The sequence below is a fragment of the Saimiri boliviensis genome, chromosome 14 (genome assembly GCF_048565385.1).
Source record: "Saimiri boliviensis isolate mSaiBol1 chromosome 14, mSaiBol1.pri, whole genome shotgun sequence".
NCBI lineage: Eukaryota > Metazoa > Chordata > Mammalia > Primates > Cebidae > Saimiri > Saimiri boliviensis.
In genome coordinates, this window is record NC_133462.1 from 27,891,143 (window position 1) to 27,914,354 (window position 23,212).

The window sequence follows — 23,212 nt, forward strand, 5'->3', positions numbered from 1 at the left end:
AAAAGTCTATGTGTGTCTGGAAAGCCACAGAGATTGCATGTTCAAAGAGAAAATGTAAGCTAACATTTTCTAAATAGTCATTTAAGATTCAGAAATATATGGCTTTTGATTCTATGCCTGTGTAATTTTCATAATAACCATCTTCATGGCCCTATAGTTAGAAGAAAAATAATAAAAATGTAACCTATGAAAACAATATTCTCCAACATATTTGAAGTTTAAAGCCAATAAGGATAAGAATTACCAGAGATGCCATTCCACTATATTTCTGAATAGTATGTTGTTACGGTCTGTTACCGAGAAACTTGAGTAAGGTTAAATAGGTTAACACTAGTGGCAGGATAACACTTCATTCAACGCACAACTGTCTTAACATATTAAAAACAAATTTGTTTTATTAAAACAAATTAAGTTCACACAGTCTAAGAAAAGCATTACAAAATCCACTATATTTTGTTATCTTAATGCACAATCGGTAAAACAATTTATTAAAATTTGAATAATGCACAAGAATATTACTCTGAGCCATCTATCTCATGCATCACGTACAACAGTTTTCTAAGTCAACCACAAAAGCCTCTGTGTGGATTTTCTTCACACACCTTACACTTCAGTGTCCTCAATCTCCTAGTGAAAAGTATGTAAATGATGTTCTCTTAATACAGAACCTCTCAAAGTTCTCAGCAGCAGAAATTGACCACATGCTTTCACAGACACAAGGAATAAAGACACAGCAATGAGTAATTTGAGAGTTGAATTACATCAAAATTTGCTTTTGTAAAATCTAAAATTCTTTCAATGCAAAAACAGTACACTTTGAAAATAATTGCAAGTCTCAAAATATTAATCTCCTGTTTCTTTTTAGCCTACATTATGTTAACTTTGAATTATTCTTTATAATCAATACTCTGATTTAAAATAATACTGAGTTAGTGTTTTAGTGGTTTCTACTATGAATCTTCTGATGTTCATTTAGACTTGATTTTTTGATTAATTTTTTCTATCTGCTGCATCTGTTAAACATTTTCATTTTCATATAAACTACTATTTTCTAAGGTGTATTTTTTCAACAATTTCTTTTCATATTCATTACAGTTGTAGGGTTTCTTTCCAATAGAAGTCTCTAAAATTGAATAAGATTTGAACAACTGTTAGAGGGTGCCCCTTCAGCATAAACTCTATGCACAACAAAATCTGTAATATAAATAAACATATTGCACCACTCTTTATATTTGTAATGTTTTTCTTCAGTATAAAAACGCTTGTGTACTCTAAGGCTTATATGTTTGAAGTCTTTCCATGTACAAATGTAATGTATCACTATCATTACACCTTGTGCACGCTAAGGATTTTATTTGGTGATGTCTTTCCACAGACAAAAGTAATGTGTATCACTACACTTATATTGCTTTTATCTAGCACAAAACCTCTATGAGTAAGCTCATAGCAGTTATTAAATGCTTTGCCACATTCTTTAAAATCTTCTGATTCTCAGCGTGAATTTTCTCATGTGCAATAAGATGTAGGCAATGTAGTCAAAGACTTTCCCACATTCTTCACAGTTGTAGTGTTTCTCTCCAGTATAAATTACCTTCCGATTTGAATGGCTTGAGCAAGATTTAGGGACTTTGCCACATTTTTTACACTTGTAGATTTCTCGTTAGTAACAATTCTTATGTAGTAAGGTTTGAGCAGTGATTAAATGCTTCCCCACATTTTTTATGCTTGCAGGATTTCTCTCCTCTTTGAATTCTCTTATGTTCATTAAGATGTGAGCATCGTTCGAAAGTTTTGCCACATTCTTTACATTTATAGCGTTTCACTGCAGTATGAATTTTCTTATGTCTAGTAAGGTGCGAGCACCGATTAAAGGCCTTCCCACATTCTTCGCAGTTGTAGGGTTTCTCTCCAGTATGAATTCTCTTATGTTCAGTAAGGACTGAGGACCAGTTAAAAGCTTTGCCACATTCTTCACATTTGAAGGGTTTCTCTCCAGTGTGAATTCTCTTGTGTTTAGTAAGGTATGAGAACCTCTTAAAGACTTTGTCACATTTTTCACATTTGTAAGGTTTTTCTCCACTATGAATTACCTTATGTTCAGTAAGAATTGATGATGAGTTAAAAGCTTTGCCACATTCTTCACATTTGTAGGGTTTCTCTCCAGTATGAGTTCTGTTGTGTATAGTAAGTAGTGAGCAGTGGTTAAAAGCTTTCCCACATTCTTTACATTTGTAGGGTTTCTTTCCAGTGTGAACTGTCTTATGTTTAGTGAGATGTGAATGCCGGTTAAAAGCTCTGCCGCATTCTTCACATGTATAGGGTTTTTCTCCAGTATGAATTTTCTTATGTCTAATAAGGGGCGAACACCAGTGAAAGGCTTTTCCGCATTCTTCACATTTGTAGGGTTTCTCGCCAGTATGGATTCTCTTATGTTCAGTAAGGCTTGAGCACCAGTTAAAAGCTTTGCCACATTCTTCACATTTGTAGGGTTTCTCTCCGGTGTGAATTCTCTTATGTTTAGTAAGGTATGAGAACCACTTAAAGGTTTTACCACATTCCTCACATATGTAGAGTTTCTCTTCAGTATGAATTATCTTGTGATAAGAAAGGCCTGAGTGAGATTTAAAGACTTTGCCACATTCGATACATTTGAAAAGTTTCTCTGTAGCATGTCTTATGTTTTGTCTATTTCGAGTTGATGATTTACTAAAGACTTTCACACATTTATTATATAGAAAAAATTTGCTACGTAGAGTTGACAAACACTGGTTAAGTCCATTGTAACTTCCTCTGTGATCTTTATACTCACCCGCATTTTCCCAGCCTTCCCCTAAGTGTGAATTCTCAAGGCCACAGCTTCTGTATCTTCTCAGTATCACTTTTTGGAACGAGTCTTTCATGTCCTGTTCTGGCAAAAAATCTTCAGTGTAATGACAAGACATAGCTGAAACAGAACATTAACAAAGTTAATTGTGGTTTTAAGCTGTCAGTTTAAAAGAAAGAAAGAAAATTAACAACGTATTCCACTTTTATTTGCAGACTCAGATAAGTGTACTTTACAAATCTAATATAGAAAATTAAGAAAAGGACAGGATGACTCACTGGATGCAGCTGGGAAACACTCACTCCAAGGAGAGAAAACAAAATGCTGTGTAAAACATCACACTTTAAACAGATCTTTTGAGAGAAAAATTAATTCAGAGGTAATGCAGACACTGTGTTTGAAGAGGAAGACGGAAGCTTGCTCAAGGTCCCTGGGCACCAGGACTGGCTCCGAGATCCAGCCCAGACCTAACGTGTGAAGAAACCCCATGGCAACACGGTCTAGCCATGGACCTCTGAGCTTCTCACTGTGGTTCCTTCTCCTTGAAAGGCATTTCCCAGCTACATCTAGTCTGAGATGCTGATTACAGGATCTCATATACATCTGTGAACTGGCAGGGGGAGCCACCTGAAGAGCAGGCAGAGGCGCAGCTTAAACTCATGTGGGAATCCGAATGTTTCTCTGTGCTGTGCAGCTGTAGCTGACCATAGGTGCCCATCCTCCAAGGCTCTCCGCCTTTCACTGAGGGCATCCATCTCCTGCTGTCTGCTAGGCTGAGGGGGAGGACTGAGGTGAATCTGATCCACGCACCACCCTGCCTGCTGGCACCTTCCAAGATGACCTACCTGGCAGGTGCTGCAGGAGAGTGCCCACAGCACAGCATCCACTTAACATTGCAGCTGGTGCTTGACCCCAAAGGGCCAGAGGACAAATTCATGGGCCTAGTACCAACTGCCCAGGTCTTCAGTACATTGCCTAACAATATCAAGCCGAGATAATATCAAGCTGAGACATGCGGTCTGAGCTTAAGTGGGTAGAAGCCCACACTGTCAGCACGCAGAGAATAGCGCGGCATGTTCTTGAAGGGCATGTCCCCTTCATTCACATGAATAAACTGGGAAGGGTGAGGCCAGATGAGCAGCCATGGTTTCTATCTTAGGAAGCCTAGCAGCCTAGAACATCTGGAAGAGCTCAGCAATTTGGATGCAGATGGCTTGGGACAAGCCTAGCCAACTCAGCCTGCTCCCAGAGAAGACATTCGAGAGAGACCTGCTGAGTTGGGGGACCACAAGCTGGGCGCGCCCCGCTGCCATCTGCTGGACTAAAATCCTGGGCTGCAGGTGTAATCCTGGTTGCAAACCATGGTGCAATTGCCCTGCCTGGGGATTTTCCGTCCTTGAGCCACTGCATCACCAAACCACTCACAGACACATAACTTACCCTTACTTTTTAAAGCAAAGGAGAACAACAGGGCCCCTGATAAATACAGGTTTCCTGGTGACCTCAAAGTGTGAACTGTCCCGAAGGGAGGGGGGAGCACAGACCACCAAAGCCCTCCTTGGAGCAAAGGAACAGGTGTAGTGCCAGCAGTTGAAGGGAGTATCACCAAGGCCCCAAAATAAATTTGGAGAGAAAATAACTCTCACACACTACCTTCCCTCCCCAGAGCACTTTTAAGTGCCATCTACTTGGACTGCAGCCTGGATTACACCACCAGACAAGAATGCATTGCTTCAACATGAAGCACTCTATGAAATCTCTGCAGGAACTTGTCTACAACCAAGGAACCTAGACAGAGCCTCTGCCCTCTGAAAACACCGTTAAATGAAACCAACAGATTATACACAACGTACAGCCAAACCTTCAAGGAAAAAAAAGAATTAAAGCAATTTCTAAAGCCTTTAAATGACAGATAATTCCAAAGGAAAAGAAGCACCAGCTCCCTCACATAAGAAAGCAAAAAAATCCTGGCAATACAGAAAGCCAGAGTGTTTCATTACCTCAAAAGGATCTCACTAGTTCCTTTAAAAGAACCAAACACAACTTTAAAAATGGAAAATTCAAAATACAATTGAAAGCCTTATAAACAGAATAGACTAAGTAGATGAAACTATTTCACAGCCCAGAGACTGCTCCTTTATATCTACCCAGTCAGAAGACAGTAAAGAAAAAGGAATTCACTACAAACAAAGCTTCTGATAAATATGGAATTATGTAAAGGGATCAAACTTATAACTCATTAGTATTCCTGAGACAGAAGGGAAAAAAGTATGTTTTCCAACTTGGAAAACATACTTCAGGATATAATCTATGAAAATTTTTCCCATTTTACTAGAGAAGCTGACATAAAGATACAAGAAATTCAAGGAACTCCTGTGAGATACTACACAAGACAATCATCCCCAAGGCACATAGTAATCAGACTTTCCAGAGTCAACATGAAATAAAAAAATAATAATAATAAGGCTGGGCGCAGTGGCTCAAGCCTATAATCCCAGCACTTTGGGAGGCCGAGGTGGGTGGATCACGAGGTCAAGAGATCAAGACCACCCTGGTCAACATGGTGAAACCCCGTCTCTACTAAAAATACAAAAATTAGCTGGGCATGGTGGCGCACGCCTGTAGTCCCAGCTACTAGGGAGGCTGAGGCAGGAGAATTGCTTGAACCCAGGAGGCGGAGGTTGCGGTGAGCCGAGATCGTGCCATGCACTCCAGCCTGGGTAACAAGAGCGAAACCCCGTCTCAAAAATTAAATAAATAAATAAATTTTAAAAAATAAATAAAAGGCAACTAGAGAAAAGGGCCCTATTACCTAAAAAATTATTCCTATCCAACAAACAGTGGACTTCCCCACAGAAACCTTCAAGAAATCTGGAAGATTAAAAAAAAAAAAGAAGAAAAGTAATCACACACTCCACATGCATATATATGTGTGGGTATTTGTGTGTATATGTATATATAATTCAACAAATAGAATTGAACCAGGGCAAGTAAAGTTTAAATTACCAATTTTAGTTTACACTAAAAATATAAAATGTAAGCCGGGCACGGTGGCTCAAGCCTGTAATCCCAGCACTTTGGGAGGCCGAGGCGGGTGGATCACGAGGTCAAGAGATCAAGACCATCCTGGTCAACATGGTGAAACCCCGTCTCTACTAAAAATACAAAAAATTAGCTGGGTATGGTGGTGCGTGCCTGTAATCCCAGCTACTCAGGAGGCTGAGGCAGGAGAATTGCCTGAACCCAGGAGGCGGAGGTTGCAGTGAGCCGAGATCGCGCCATTGCACTCCAGCCTGGGTAACAAGAGCGAAACTCCGTCTCAAAAAAAATATATATATATATATATATAAAATGTAAAAGTAAAACAACATAAGAGTTTCTTATATTTAGGGAGATGCTTAGCAGTATAATAAAATTACTGATTAGGAATTTTTGTAGAATCACATTTGAAACTTCCATAAGAGGCTGGGCGCAGTGGTTCATGTCTATAATCCCAGCACTTTGCGAGACTGAGGCAGGTGGATTACCTGAGGTCAAGAGTTCCAGAACAACTTGGCCAACATGGTGAAACCCCATCTGTACTAAAAATACAAAAATTAGCTGAGCCTAGTGGCACATGCTTGTAATCCCAGCTACTTGGGCAGCTGAGGCAGGAGAATCGCTTGAATCCAGGAGGCAGAGGTTGCAGTGAGCCAAGACGGCGCCATGCATGCCAGCCTGCGTGACAGACTAAAACTCCGTCTCAAAAAAAAAAAAAAATTAGCTGGGCATGGTGGCACGCACTTGTAGTCTCAGCTACTCTGGAGGCTGAGACAGCAGAATTGCTTGAACCCAGGAGGCAGAGATTGCAGTGAGCCGAGATTGCGCCACTGCACTCCAGCCTGGCTCCTGAGCAAGACTCTGTCTCAAAAAAAAAAAAATAATAGTTTAACATTGAGTTCCTAAAAAGTACACATATATTCCTGTGTCCCCTACAAGACAAAGGGCAATCAGATAACAAAGTCTTTTAAAAGCCATGAAGAGGACTTTGGCTCTCACTGTAACCTCAAGGAAGATAATGTTTTAGAGAATTTAAGAGCATGAGACAAAAGAATGCCTCTCTGTGAGAGGAAGAAACAACCAGGCTCCTCAAAAGACATCTTCATTGGAGCAGAGCTTCTCAAATAACCTTTTAAGGTCTGGCCTCCTCCTTGACCTTTGGAGCTTTCACCTGTGGCATGTGTTTCATTCATCCAACCTACCTGGGGGTTTGGCTACGATCTCATGTCTCTTCACGCTCCAGGGCTCTTGGCTTTGCTCCAGACAGCTAATGAGTTCTGGCTTAGAAACAGTAAGACCTGTTTTATTAGAAAAAAGTAACGTGATTCTCACTGGGATTCTCCAATTATCAACCAGGTACTGTGCTTTGTAGAGAAGAGAGAACATTATAGCTGATTCTACAACATTAATAACAAGGCCAGGTGCAGAGGCTCATGCCTGTAATCCCAGTGCTTTGGGAGGCTGAGGCAGGCGGATCATGAGGTCAGAAGATAGAGACCATCCTGGCCAACATGGTGAAACTCCGTCTCTACTAAAAATACAAAAATTGGCCAGGCGCGGTGGCTCAAGCCTGTAATCCCAGCACTTTGGGAGGCCGAGGCGGGTGGATCACAAGGTCAAGAGATCGAGACCATCCTGGTCAACATGGTGAAACCCCGTCTCTACTAAAAATACTAAAAATTAGCTGGGCATGGTGGCGTGTGCCTGTAATCCCAGCTACTCAGGAGGCTGAGGCAGGAGAATTGCCTGAACCCAGGAGGCGGAGGTTGCGGTGAGCCAAGATCGCGCCATTGCACTCCAGCCTGGGCAACAAGAGCGAAACTCCGTCTCAAAAATAAATAAATAAATAAATAAATAAATAAAAATACAAAAATTAGCTGGGTATGGTGGCGTGGGTCTATAATCCCAGCTACTTGAGAGGCTGAGGCAGGAGAATAGCTTGAACCCAGGAGGTGGAGATTGCAGTGAAACAAGATCGTGCCACTGTACTACAGCCTGGCAACAAAGTGAGACTCCGTCTCAAAACAAACAAACAAACAAAAAAAAAAAAAAAAAGAAAAAGAAAAAAGAAAACTAATAATGAAATAATATTTCTAAACAGAAAGTTTAGAATATCTTATATTTTGGGGTATTTAGCTTCCCTGCTCAATACTAATCAAAAATTGGTGGTAGAAGTTGGATTTTAAGGTCTAGTCAATAATATTTTATACCATGAAGTTCCAAAAATTACGATTAAAGGCTGGGCACAGCAGTTAACACCTGTAATCCCAGCACTTTAGGAGGCCAACACGGGTGGATCACCTGAAGTCAGGAATTTGAGACCAGCCTGCCCGACATGGTGAAACCTCATCATTACTAAAATTACATAAATTAGCCAGGCATGATGGTGGGCACCTGTAGTCTCAGCTACTCGAGAGGCTGAGACAGAAGAATTGCTTGAACCCAGAAGGCGGAGGTTGCAGTGAGCCAGATTGCACACTGCACTCCAGCCTGGGCGACAGAGCTAGAGTCTGTCTCACAAAGAAAAATAAAAAACTGTGGTCTCTTTGGATGACCAAAAATAAAAATAAAAATAATCAAAAAATAGAACTACCACTAGAGTGAAAAATGCCCATCACTTCAAGGCAGAAGAAAGTTAATATAAACATAAAGCATCTTGAAGATTTTCTTCTCCATCCCAACAAATCCCTAAGTTTTCCTTGAAAGCAAGGATCTAAAACTCATTTATACAAAGCAGAAACCCCCATCAAACATTCTACAGAGGAAGAAAATAAAAGGTTTAGTGTGAAATAGGAATTCTGTATTGAAATTGTTCTCACCCAGAGAGACCAGGTTTCTGTAGTTCTCTAGCATCACATTCCGATACAAATTCTGCTGAGCAGGGTTCAGAAACTCCCACTCCTCCAGAGAGAATTCTATGGTCACATCCCTGAATGTCAACAGTTCCTGAAAAATAAAACAAAACATATTGACCAACTGTCAATGGGCAGGAGAGCTCTTAACTTCACTCCATGTGAAAACAGAGGATTGCTGTGACTTATATGCGTTACTAGAATTATCCAATAAGATATTTTTAACAGAAATGTTCTCTGATGTATTCTCTAACACTGAGGAAAGAAAATAGAATCTATGGGCTGGGTGCGGTGGCTCAAGCCTGTAATCTCAGCACTTTGGGAGGCCGAGGCGGGTGGATCACGAGGTCAAGAGATCGAGACCATCCTGGTCAACATGGTGAAACCCCGTCTCTACTAAAAATACAAAAAATTAGCTGGACATGGTGGTGCGTGCCTGTAATCCCAGCTACTCAGGAGGCTCAGGCAGGAGAATTGCCTGAACCCAGGAGGTGGAGGTTGCGGTGAGCCGAGATCGCACCATTGCACTCCAGCCTGGGTAACAAGAGCGAAACTCCGTCTCAAAAAAAAAAGAAAATAGAAAGCCGGGCGCGGTGGCTCAAGCCTGTAATCCCAGCACTTTGGGAGGCCGAGGCGGGTGGATCATGAGGTTGAGAAATCGAGACCATCCTGGTCAACATGGTGAAACCCCGTCTCTACTAAAAATACAAAAAATTAGCTGGGCATGGTGGCACATGCCTGTAATCCCAGCTACTCAGGAGGCTGAGGCAGGAGAATGCCTGAACCCAGGAAGCAGAGGTTGCAGTGAGCCGAGACCGCGCCATTGCACTCCAGCCTGGGTCACAAGAGGGAAACTCTACCTCAAAAAAAAAAAAAAGAAAGAAAATAGAATCTACGTGGCCGAGAGCGGTGGCTAACACCTGTAATCCCAACACTTTGGGAGGCCAAGGCAGGCAGAAGTTGGGAATTCCAGACCAGTCTGGCCAACATGGTAAAACCCTGTCTCTACTGAAAATACAAAAATTAGCCAGGTGTGGTGGTACACGCCTGCAATCCCAGTTACTTAGGAGGCTGAGGCAGGAGAATTGCTTGAACTCCAGAAGCGAAGGTTGCAGTGAGCCGACATCACGTCACTGCACTCCTGCCTGGGTGACAGAGTGAAACCCTCTCTCCAAAGGAAGAAAAAAAGAAAGAAAGAAAAGAAAACAGAATCCACAAAATCAGTGTAGATACTTTTCCAAATAATGCAGTATAAAATTAAGGGTATCGGGCTGGGCGCGGTGGCTCACACCTGTAATCCTGGCACTTTGGGAGGCCGAGGTGGGTGTATCACCTGAGGTCAGGAGTTCAAGACCAGCCTGGCCATCATGGTGAAACCCTATCTTTAAAATAAAATAAAATAAGGGTATCACTCTAGGTATCATCCCAAAAGGCAGTTTTGTTTTTTTTTTGAGATGGAGTTTCGCTCTTGTTACCCAGGCTGGAGTGCAATGGCGCGATCTCGGCTCACCGCAACCTCCGCCTCCTGGGTTCAGGCAATTCTCCTGCCTCAGCCTCCTGAGTAGCTGGCATTACAGGCATGCGCCCCCATGCCCAGCTGATTTTTTGTATTTTTAGTAGAGACGGGGTTTCACCATGTTGACCAGGATGGTCTCGATTTCTTGACCTCATGATCCATCCGCCTCGGCCTCCCAAAGTGCTGGGATTATAGGCTTGAGCCACCGCGCCCAGCCTAAAAGGCAGTTTGAGAAGAATCTGAGGTGTGCATGTCTTCCTGCCTGATCCCCATCACCGGCCAGGACTGGAGGAGACCAGGCATGAGACCAGGGTGAAGACTACAGTGATGACAGACAGCCTGCTTCCTGGTTGCTCCCCATTAGCCCGGACCTGTCTTCTGAAGTACACTCATGTGGCCTCTCCCAACCTGGAGCTGTCCCCGGCCGTCCCTGTCCTCCCTGAAGCACTTCGATGTGCCTATAGTGGGTGAGCTGTGGCAGCCAGCTCCAAGGCTGGAAGGCGCTGAGGCCCATGGCCTATGGCCCCCACGGATGCCACTGCCCCAGACAGGACCCACAACAAGCTGGCTGTGTCCTTCAGAAAGTCACTTACTCATGTCTGCCCATTTATTCGCTTTATGGGTGTCGGGTTGGAAACAGTCACTCAGCCAGCCCTCACCTTTTATAAAGGAATTGAAAGTGGGTACCTGGCAAGGCCATGCCCTTGGTATCTGCAACATGGTATGCAGGGGTAGCGGTGGAAAGAGCTCACAGAGGGCTTTGCCCTGGGCCAGGTGCTGAGTGGGCTGTGCACTGAATCTTCGCAGCTCAAACTCCAGCAAGCCTCCCCACATGGGTAGCAAAGACCCGAGCTCAGAGTGGGTAAGTCTGTGCCCAGCGTGCAGTGCCCAAGGTCACCCAGCACTGCATGCTGGCCTCTCTGCAAAGCCAGACTTTCCCACCTGTGGCCCAAGAGGTATGCAAAGATGCATTTTTTTTTTTTATTTTAAAAATGTTAGAAACAGGTCCCCTTCACTTCTCATTTCCTGCTTCCCTAGTATTGTGAAACCACACCTCCCAGCCTCCCTTGCACTAGGCTGTGGCCACATGACTGACTCTAGCAAAGGAAATGTGGATGGAGTCTTCCTCTTCTGCAGAGACCCTGGAGGCTCACAGATGGAGATGCCTGGATCCCTGTGGCACTCTATGGAAGAGAGAGGAGAGGATGAGATCTGTGGACATTAATCTACAACCATTTATTGTGAAGTATCAGAAAAATACAGCCTGCCAACCAAACAAACAAACAAAATTAAGGGCATCAGCACAGGCATATACAGTTTGAGTTTTCTATCTACAGATTATAGAATAAGTTGTAAATATTACTCATACAGAGAAGTCATGATGAGTCAGAAAGTACCTCACAAATTTTAATGTATATAACAATGAACTACAGATCTTGGTAAAATACAGTCTGATTCAGGTGATTTCAGGTGACGCCTGAGTTTCTGAATTTCTGAAAAGCTAGCCAGTGATAACAACGCATCCAAATCAAAAATATTTTATCAAACATAGAGTAGGTGGGTGAGCCTGTGTTTACCCCAGTTTATCTGACTAATAAACAAAGACGAGCCTTCATTTTCCAAAGCAAGCTTTAAGCAAAGAGCATCTAAAAAGGAAGGGGAGCTTGCAGATTAAATGCGATGCTTTATGTACATCAATCAGTAAATCTCCCAAGGTACTTATGAATAATAAAGATAAAAATAAATAACTTTATAATTTAAAAAAATCTGTCACAGAGAACCTTAACTAAGCAATTGAAATTAACATGAACTACAGGCCGGGCGCGGTGGCTCAAGCCTGTAATCCCAGTACTTTGGGAGGCTGAGGTGGGTGGATCACAAGGTCGAGAGATCGAGACCATCCTGGTCAACATGGTGAAACCCCGTCTCTACTAAAAATTAAAAAAACTTAGCTGGGCATGGTGGCGCGTGCCTGTAATCCCAGCTACTCAGGAGGCTGAGGCAGGAGAATTGCCTGAACGCAGGAGGCAGAGGTTGCAGTGAGCCGAGATCGTGCCATTGCATTCCAGCCTGGGTAACAAGAGCAAAACTCCGTCTCAAAAAAAAAAACAAAAAAACATGAGCTACACTAGAAAAAATTGATGTCATGTGTCAACACACATGGGCGGACACATCATCAGAACCATAATATTACTGGCAACAAAAAGTAACTTATAACCCGAATCTAAGCATAAAGAAACACTTTATGCAAAGTTCAAGCTACAGATCTCTCCCAGGTTTGATAACCTCTAACAATGTATTTAAATAGTCTTTCCTCCGCATCTTAGAGAGTAAGTCTCGTCTAACTGTTCTCTTTCCCAGAAGCTTTTGAGTTATTCTGGGCAATCAGTGCCATCCTCTTTAAATGTCAATTTTAAATATCTTGTTTCTGCATAGAGCTGATGGAACATCCAGACGGAACCTAAACAGTACACATTCCCCTTCTTCACTAATATCTGAGGATCCTAGACCATCCCTAACAGAGATCTTAGGTATCTACACCTTTCCACATTGATCTGACACAAAAGAACTTTTATTATTATTATTCTGAGACAGTCTCGTTCTATCACCCAGGCTGGAATGCAGTAGTGTGATCCTGGCTCACTGCAACCTCGTCTCTTGGGTTCAAGCAATTCTGCCTCAGCCTTCCAAGTAGCTGAGACCACAGGCACATGCCACCAAGCCTGGCTAATTTTCTGGATTTTTAGTAGATACAGGGTTTCATCATGTTGCCCAGGCTGGTCTCAACTCCTGGCCTCAAGTGATCCTCCCACTTCAGCCTCCCAAAGTGCTGGGATTACAGGCATGAGCCACTGTGCCCAGTCAAAAAAAGAACTCTTTTTTTGTTTGTTTGTTTTGAGACAGAGTCTCACTATGTCACCCAGGCTGGAGCGCAGTGGTGCGATCTCCACTGACTGCAACCTCCCTCTCCCAGGTTCGAACGATTGCCCTGCCTCAGCTTCCAAGTAGCTAGGACTACAGGTGCATGCCACCATGTCTGGCTAATTTCTCATATTTTTAGTAGGGACAGGTTTCACCGTGTTGGCCAGGCTGGTCTCAAACTCCTGACCTCAGGTGGATCACTTAGGTCAGGAGTTTGAGACCAGTCTGGCCAACATCATGAAACCCTATCTCTAATAAAAATACAAAAATTAGCCGAGTGTGGTGGCACACACCTGTAATCCCAGCTACTCGGGAGGCCGAGGTGGGAGAACTGTTTGAACACAGGAGGTGAAGATTACAGTGAGCAGAGATCACACCACCTACACTCCAGCCTGGGCAATAGTGAGACCCTATCTCAAAAAAAAAAAAAAAAAAAAAAAAAAAAAGACCAGGCACGGTGGCTCACGCCTGTAATCCCAGGACTTTGGGAGGCTGAGGTAGGCGCATCATGAGGTCAGGAGTTCAAGACCAGCCTGACCAACATGGTGAAACCCCATCTCCACTAAAAATATAAAAAAATTAGCCAGGCATGGTGGCATGCACCTGTAATCCCAAACTACTCATGATAAAATGGTTTCCTAAGGGGTATGCCTCTAGAAGCACTGGTTTTAATTAAAAAAAAAAAAAAAAAAGGCCGGGCGCAGTGGCTCAAGTCTGTAATCCCAGCACTTTGGGAGGCCGAGGCGGGTGGATCACGAGGTCGAGAGATCGAGACCATCCTGGTCAACATGGTGAAACCCCGTCTCTACTAAAAATACAAAAAATTAGCTGGGCATGGTGGTGCGTGCCTGTAATCCCAGCTACTCAGGAGGCTGAGGCAGGAGAATTGCCTGAACCCAGGAGGCGGAGGTTGCGGTGAGCCGAGATCGCGCCATTGCACTCCAGCCTGGGTAACAAGAGCAAAACTCCGTCTCAAAAAAAAAAAATTAAGGCCCAGAAATATTTAGTTCCTTGCTTCCATTTATCTGCTTTGGGGTTTGGGGAAATTGTGAGCACCTGCTCTGGAGAGGCAGCAGGTGCCAAACTCTGATCTCCTCTAATCAATTCTGTGTGGAGATTCCAGGGCGGAGCCGGACCTGGACAAGGCCTCAGAAGAGGCTGAACATGGGTAAGGCTGGGGCAGGGAAAGGGCCCTCGGTAGAGTTCTGACCTCTATGTCACTGGAGTATTTCCAATTCTGTGTTTTCTAAGCCTGTCCAGAGAAACTTGACTCCCCAAGTTTGTGTGATTTTAATCTATTTCACTCAATTCCCTGTCTATTTTATAACATATAGTAACAATGAATTTAACCAAAACCCATAGGTTTTGGTTAAATTCTAGCACATGTATATTAGAAGCTAAATATTTAGTCTTAGTAAGGTTAAAGCAACAGAAATAATAACTATAGGGCCGGACGCGGTGGCTCATGCCTGTAATCCCAGCACTCAGGGAGGTCAAGGTGGGAGAATCATCTGAGGTCAGGAGTTCAAGACCAGCCTGTCCAACATGGTGAAACTCTGTTTCTATTAAAAATACAAAAATTATCCAGATGTGGTGGTGCATGCCTGTAGTCGCAGCTACTCAGGGGGCTGAGACAGGAGAATCACTGGAACCTAGGAGGCGGAGGTTGCAGTGAGCCAAGATCGCACCACTGCACTCCAGCTGGGGTAACAGAGAGACTCCTTCTGAAGAAAAAAAAAAAAAAAAATTGGCTGGGCACGGTGGCTCACACCTGTAATCCCAGCACTTTCGGAGGCCAAGGCGGGCAGATCACAAGGTCAGGAGATTTAGACCATCCTGTCTAACACAGTGAAACCCCATCTCTACTACAAATACAAAAAAGTAGCTGGGCGTGGTGGCGGGCGCCTGTAGTCCCAGCTACTCGTGAGGCTGAGGCAGGAGAATTGCTTGAACTCGGGACGGAAATTGCGGTGAGCCAAGATCGCGCCATTGCACTCCAGCCTGGGTAACAAGAGTGAAACTCCGTCTCAAATTAAAAAAAAAAAAAAAATTAGTATTCCAATCATGAAACACTATATACTACACCTTTCAGAATATGGTACCCAAACTACATTACTCACCTAACAGCATCAAAAAAATACCCACAATCGGCCAGGTGCGGTGGTTCATGCCTGTAATACCAGCATTTTGGGAGCCTGAGGCAAGTAGATCACCTGAGATCAGGAGTTCAAAACCAGCCTGGCTAACATGCTGAAACCCCATCTCTACTAAAAAATACAAGACTTGCCGGGCGCTGTGGCTCACGCCTGTAATCCCAGCACTTTGGGAGGCCGAAGCAGGTGGATCACGAGGTCAAGAGATCGAGACCATTCTGGTCAACATGGTGAAACCCCGTCTCTACTAAAAATACAAAAATTAGCTGGGCATGCTGGCGCACGCCTGTAGTCCCAGCTACTCGGGAGGCTGAGGCAGGAGAATTGCTTGAACACAGGAGGCGGAGGTTGCGGTGAGCCGAGATCGCGTCACTGCACTCCAGCCTGGGCAACAAGCGCGAGACTCCGTCTCAAAACAGAAAAACAAAAAACAAAAAATAGAGGCCGGACACCCAGGCTCGCGCCTGTTAATTCCAGCACTTTGGGAGGCCAAGGCGGGTGGATCACCTGAGGTCAGGAGTTTGAGACTAGCCTAGCCAACATGGTGAAACCCCATCTCTGCTAAAAATACAAAAAATTAGCGGGGGCATGGTGGCGCACGCTTGTAATCCCAGCTACTCCAGAGGCTGAGGCACGAGAATCACTTGAACCCGGGAGACAGAGGTTATAATAGGTGGAGATCCCGCCATTGCACTCTAGCCTGGGCAACAAGAGTGAAACTCTGTCTCAAATAAAAAAAAGAATAAAGGAAAAAAGAACCCATGGGTGGGAGACAGTGCAGGTTTGGTGGAAGGACTGGTTCATGCTACAGATACTGTCCCAGGTGAGGCTGTGCTCTGACTTAGTCCTGTGGCCATGCAGGCAGATGAGATTATAATCAGGTGGCACAGTAGTCTGGGTTGGTGAAAAAACCAGGTTGGTAGTACATACAGATTAGGAGTCTGAGGGAGAGTATACTACAGGAGTCTTGCAGGCACTTGTGTGGGTTTTGGTGTGAAAGTCTAGAAACAAAAGTACTGTGGGCAAAAATCCTGAAGGTGAAGCCCTGTGGTGGAAGGGGCATGATCACATAAATATTTAGTGGGTATGTTCAGAGAGGGTGAAAATCATGGGATGGCAGCAGTTGGGGGGAGGACATCTGTTCTCAGAACTTCTTCCCTCAAAGTCCTCCATCCCTCTCCCCTGGGAGGACACCTGGAACCATGGGAAATGCATGGTGTAACAGCCTCTGTCCAGAACAGAGGCCACCTTCCCTGCAGCACCTCGAGTCTCTCTCCACCCCAGACCCCTGCAATCTTTCTTCTGATGACAATTTTGACACCAAATATGTGGAGTTTCCTGAAAATCACCTAATTTTCCAATACTAACTGGTTGCCCAAAAATTCAATTCTGACACCACTCAGAGTTTGCACACACCCCACAGATGCAGGGCTCAGTCGTACATCACCGTCACTGCAAAGGACAGTCACATGTCCCAGAAGCCCATCTGTATTTCTGAGCTACTGCCTATAAATCTGAGGCCCCCATGACCTCCTCTTCAGATTAAATAATTTTATAGAACTATTCACAAAACTAGGCAAGGCACTATACTTACTTTTACCAGTTTATTATTTAAAAATACAACTCGGCCGGGCGCGGTGGCTCAAGCCTGTAATCCCAGCACTTTGGGAGGCGGAGACGGGGGGATCACGAGGTCAAAAGATCGAGACCAGCCGGGTCAACATGGTGAAACCTTGTCTCTACTAAAAATACAAAAAATTAGCTGGGCATGGTGGTGTGTGCCTGTAATCTCAGCTACTCAGGAGGCTGAGGCAGGAGAATTGCCTGAATCCAGGAGGCGGAGGTTGCGGTGAGCTGAGATCGCGCCATTGCACTCCAGCCTGGGTAACGAGAGCGAAACTCCGTCTCAAAAAAAAAAAAAAAAATACAACTCAAGAGGACTGGGCGCGGTGGCTCATGCCTGTAATCCTAGCACTTTGGGAGGCCAAGGTGGGTGGATCTCCTCAGGTCAGGAGTTCAAGACCAGCCTGGCCATAATGGTGAAACCCCATCTTTAAAAAAATTAATTAAATAAGGCCAGGTACGGTGGCTCATGCCTATAATCCCAGCACTTTGGGAGGCCGAGGCGGGTGGATCACGAGGTCAAGAGATCAAGACCATCCTGGTCAACATGGTGAAACCCCGTCTCTACTAAAAATACAAAAAATTAGCTGGGCGTGGTGGTGCGTGCCTGTAATCCCAGCTACTCAGGAGGCTGAGGCAGGAGAATTGCCTGAACCCAGGAGGCGGAGGTTGTGGTGAGCCGAGATCGCACCATTGCACTCCAGCCTGGGTAACAAAAGTGAAACTCCGTCTCCAAAAAAATTAATTAATTAATTTAAAGAAAATACAACTCAAAAACAGCCAAATGGAAGAGATGTATAGAGCCAGAAACAGTGGTAGGGTAAGATGAGGTGGGCAGGTAATTCTGGAAATAACTGTGATTAAAAAAATTCCCCATATTTTTGTGTGTTCTCCAGGAACAGCTTAATGTGGAGAAATACCCTTCCCATTATGACTTAGAGGATGCTCCCTTTTGGACCTATCACAAAGATGGACACAGACTGCAAATTCCCATTGTTCATATAAACAATCACCTCAGTAACTTAGCCTTCAGTGGTCAAAACGAAATACTTGTTAACCAAACTTTGCTTATGTTTCTCTTTCCCACAGGCCCCTGAACTTTGACCCACCCAAAGCCTAAGTCAACACAGGACCCCTATTTATGGCCCTCCTAAAAGCAGAGTGACTTCAGGGTGAAACGTTCTCTGATTTGCGATCTGATTTTGCTACCCTCCATCCTGCACCTCCCTTTCCACCTTCTTTGGAATCTTGTTGCTCCTCCCTATGAAATAATCCCCCTCCTGCCTAACCTTTGAGATCCTCAAAGATCTCATACTTGGTACTTTTTCTCTGCTGCAATACTCCTTAAGTAACTTCTTATGTAAATCCAAATTAGTTTTATTTGACAAAGTCTAAAAACAGTCCCAGAACAATAATTCCATCCTAGTAAGGGCCTCTCAACTATCCTTCTATCTCAACCCTAACTGTATCTGCCTGTGGACTTCCACCTTACCTGGTTTATATATCTTGTGTCAGCACAAAAGGCTCCTTCCGTGGTTGGTGTGAGCAGGCTGGGACCTGCAGGGCAAACATCTCTGTGGGTCCAATATTGAAGGCCAGGGAGGAAACAAATGGACCTTCAATGACCCCCTTTTGTAGGCTCAAGACTGGGCTTAGCTTGAAGTCACTGGGCTTAGACTTCTACTTCCCGGCAAGGCTCATTCACTTATTTTTAAATTTAAAAAATACTTAAGTGTTTGAAAAATCTAGCAAGAATCACTCAAACCTAGGGTTATAAAAAAGAAAGGAAAACCGTAAGGCGCTTACATTTTATACTCCAAAAAGTATCTATCCCTTTAAGAAAATGACCATGTAATTTATTTCCAGGATATCAAATCATTTAGTAAACAATTAACCCTATGTGAATACTTCAAGGAGGTGCCAAGTCTCACCTCCTAAAACGTAGCCTTAACCTCAAACATCCAATAAGGGCATACAGAACAGAGATATTCACTGTCATAAATTCTCTACTCTGCAAAAAAGAACAACTGATGTTGTGATGAATCTGTGTAATTTGACAATTAATATAACACACTTTGTTGTGGAAGTGTATTCATTTCCTACTCCCATAATGGAAAAAGGATTATCCCTATCCTTTTACTGGTAACATTCCCAAAGCCCCGAGATTCTGTTTGCAATCACCCACCAAACAAACAAAATATAGGCCTGAAAAACTTACTATCCTCATTCTGGTGAAGAAATAAGTAAATAACAATTTTTAACAAATGGAATATATGACTACTTAATTTTTTTTTTTTTTTTTTGAGACGGAGTTTTGCTCCTGTTACCCAGGCTGGAGTGCAATGGCGCAATCTCGGCTCACCGCAACCTCCGCCTCCTGGGTTCAGGCAATTCTCCTGCCTCAGCCTCCCGAGTAGCTGGGATTACAGGCACGAGCCACCACGCCCAGCTAATTTTTTTTATTTTTAGTACAGATGGGGTTTCACCATGTTGACCTGGATGGTCTCGATCTCTCGACCTCGTGATCCACCCGCCTCGGCCTCCCAAAGTGCTGGGATTACAGGCTTGAGCTACCACGCCCGGCGACTACTTAATTTTTTTCCTGAAATTCACCACCTTAATGCCCTTTATATTGTCTTACCTTTCAAGCTCTACTGATAAAATACAATTTACACTTAATTAAAAACTGAAGTTAAATAAGTACACAAATCCTTCCAAGGCGACAAACTCAGGAAGCGGCAATGCTGACTGGAACACAGACATATCTGACTTAAATGTCAAGTCAAGCCATTCTATCACTTGGGACATTTTCCCACCTCCATCCTGGTCACTGAAGTGGACAATAACCATTCTACCAAGAGCCACTGTGCTGCGCCCCACTGCGTCCCTTAGAGGCATTTTGCTTTGCAGGTTTTTGCAAATCCTCACTGGGTTGGATGTTCCTTGTCCTTGGGGATGTTTTTTCTCTCTTCACCAGTCTGTGAAAATTTTGTCCTCCACACCAGCATCTAATTGCCCGGCCACCACTGTATCTCTAAGGAATGGATATTGGGGTTGGGGAAGAAAATCTTCATGTCCTAAGGGATTTGCTTTTGGAGGAAAGGTATGTCTGATATTTCCCAGGCACAGTGTACCAACTACTCTGCAGAGAGGCTGCATTTCCACACCTCAGGCTGCCCCTGAGAGGAGATGACCCAGGTGCTGATATTGACCAGACACTTCAGGAGACAGAGCCACTGTGCGCATCTTGGGTCATTCCCAGACAGTTCTGAAACTCAAAATCAGGAAAATAACACAGGTGGCTGAGGATGCATTGCCCTGTGAAGTTTCCAAAGTGGAACCTCAACCCAAAAATAGTCGGTATCTGTGCCTAGGAAAGATTAAAGGGAGATCAGCACAAAGGTTTCGGTTTTTGGTTGGTGTGTGTGTGTGTGTTGTGGTTTTTTTTTTTGAGATGAAATCTCACTCTGTTATCCAGGCTGGAGTGCAGTGGCGTGATCTCAGCTCACCCGTCTCCTGGGTTCAATCAATTCTCCTGCCTCACCCTCCCAAGTAGCTGGGATTATAGGCACATGTTACCATGCCCTACTAATTTTTATATTTTTAGTAGAGACGGGGTTTCACCATATGGTCAAGCTGGTCTCAAACTCCTGACTTAAGGTGATCCACCCACCTTAGCCTTCCAAAGTGCTGCGATTACAGGCATGAGCCACTGCACCTGGCCTTTTTTCCAGTGGAGTGTTGGGATTACTCTCCCCTTTCACCTCCTGTAAAATATTTGCAAATGAAAGATAATCCTTTTTAAAGAAATGCCATCCGCTACTCTTTGATAATGATTAATCAAAATACTGTGTCTGAAATGTGCAAAAAAGGACCAATAGTTGATAATGTTGTGAATTAGAGAGGGGAAGTTGGTACTGAAGAATGTCAGGAAAGAAATGAAAATTTAAAATTTGACTGCAAGCCAGAGTTAGGCCGGGGCAACAGAGTGGTAGATCTGAGACTCTGTCACACATTTGGAAAATGCAGGAGAAAACCATTTCTCCTGTGGACTGTTAATTAAATAGCAGGCAATTAGATTGAGGTGAGTCTAGTGCCCCGAGTTCCTATATTAAATAAATAAAGGCAAATACAGCCAGGCGCGGTGGCTCAAGCCTGTAATCCCAGCACTTTGGGAGGCCGAGGCGGGTGGATCACGAGGTCAAGAGATCGAGACCATCCTGGTCAACATGATGAAACCCCGCCTCTACTAAAAATACAAAAAATTAGCTGGGCGTGGTGGCGCGTGCCTGTAATCCCAGCTACTCAGGAGGCTGAGGCAGGAGAATTGCCTGAACCCAGTAGGCGGAGGTTGCAGTGAGCCGAGATCGCGCCATTGCACTCCAGCCTGGGTAACAAGAGCGAAACTCCGTCTCAAAAAAAAAAAAAAAAAAAAAAAAAAAGGCAAATACATTTCTTGTAAATTGCTATCTTAGGCGGAAACAAAATTCAGATTTAAGCAACCACAAACCTTCAGTTAACTTCTGATTACATAACCAGGCAATGACAACCTGAATGGTCTAAATAAGATGACTACATAACTGGAATGAGTCAGTTACTGAGCTCGGTTTGCTTCCTCGTGCACCTTACAAAATCTTTCCTTCAAGCCCTTCGACTGGACCCCCAAACCACAAACCGTGGCTGGGTGCTCTCCGATCACGAATCACTGTTAACTTTAATAAAGTTTTTAACATTTTAAAGTGACTCCGTTTGTTTTCGACTGAGGACCCCCGGGATCACAGCTCCTCCCACGCACAAACCACACACGGAGTCTGGACTCTGCCCCGAGGACCCTGCCATTGTTCCCGCAATCGGGAAAGACGCAGAACGCGCGAGGCGCTTCCCAGGGTGGGCTGCAGGCGGGACGCGGGAGAACCTAACGGGATGCCCGCCCAGGGTGCTGGCTGCTGGCCCACCTTGCACCGCGTGGCCGGAGGGGACCGAGGGCCGAGCTGCGCCTGCGGGGACTCAAGTCCGCAGACTCCGGAGCTGACTGCGGGGAGGCCCCCGTCCCGTCACAGCCGGTTCAGGCCGGTTTCAACCAGCCCTGCCCCCACCTCGGGACACTCGGCCTGGCACACTCACCATTCTTCGGTTTCCGGGATGTCCTGGAGTCTTAGCTCTGGATCTCACAGCATCTGCAGGTCACAGGGCGACAGAGGCTGCGACAGAGTCACCGGAACCTCCTAGAGCAGAGGATACTAAGCAACGAAGATGGACCCTGAGCTCCGGCTGGAGCGAGACAAAGGCCCCGCCAGCTCCAGGATACCGCCCCCTCCTCGCTGGATGCGCACCTGATTGGACAGTTCCCACTCTAGAGCCCATGATTGGATACAGTTCTATGCCCCGCCCCCTCAGGTCATGAGTGACAGGAGACGTGATCTGACACTGGGTTGAATAAGGCCAAGAATTACAGGTTTTTCCTGCACTTTTTTTTTTCTGGCACGCTTCCTCCCTACACTGGAAACTGGCCTTGCCTGGGGAACATTTGCATTTAACTTTGCATATAAGGTTATCTTTATGTGCGAATATACACATGTTATTCACGAATGGAAACAATAGGACAATTATTTTAAAATTTCAGATTTCATCATTTTCCTGGCCTCCGGTGTTTTGAACAGGCAGCCTGAGACGTCACAAGGGAGGCAGGTCTCTAAGAAATAAAATGTGAGGCACATATGAATCTTAAATTTTCTAGTAGCCACATTTTTAAGAAGAAACCAGGCGTGATAGCCTGTTCCTGTAGTTCTATCTACTACGGAGGCTGAGGTGGGTCATTACTTGAGACAAAGAGTTTAGGAACAGCCCTGGCTGGCCGGGCGCGGTGGCTCAAGCCTGTAATCCCAGCACTTTGGGAGGCCGAGGCGGTTGGATCATGAGGTCAATAGATCGAGACCATCCTAGTCAACATGGTGAAACCCCGTCTCTACTAAAAATACAAAAAATTAGCTGGGCATGGTGGCGCGTGCCTGTAATCCCAGCTACTCAGGAGGCTGAGGCAGGAGAATTGCTTGAACCCAGGAGGCGGAGGTTGCGGTGAGCCAAGATCGTGCCATTGCACTGCAGCCTGGGTAACAAGAGCTAAACTCCATCTCAAAAAAAAAAAAAAAAAAAGAACAGCCCTGGCAACATAGCAAGACCCCGTCTCTACAAAAAAATAATTTAAAATTTAGCCAAGCCTGGTGGCACATGCCTGCAGTCCCGGCTACTCAGAAGGCTGAAGTGGGAGGATGGTTTGAGCCTG

General features: G+C 44.6%; 1 protein-coding gene across 1 annotated transcript; it reads right to left on the bottom strand.

Annotated features, from left to right (window-relative positions):
* Positions 1-369: 369 nt before the first annotated feature.
* On the bottom strand, positions 370-21,212 carry LOC101049356 (uncharacterized). Its single transcript, XM_074385653.1, has 4 exons — positions 20,603-21,212; positions 8,683-8,809; positions 7,066-7,161; positions 370-2,944 (listed from the first exon to the last, which is right to left on the bottom strand). Exons 1-4 carry the CDS (start codon positions 20,633-20,635, stop codon positions 1,674-1,676), a joined length of 1,527 nt encoding a protein of 508 aa, XP_074241754.1. The 5' UTR covers positions 20,636-21,212; the 3' UTR covers positions 370-1,673.
* Between the last annotated feature and the right edge of the window lie 2,000 nt (positions 21,213-23,212).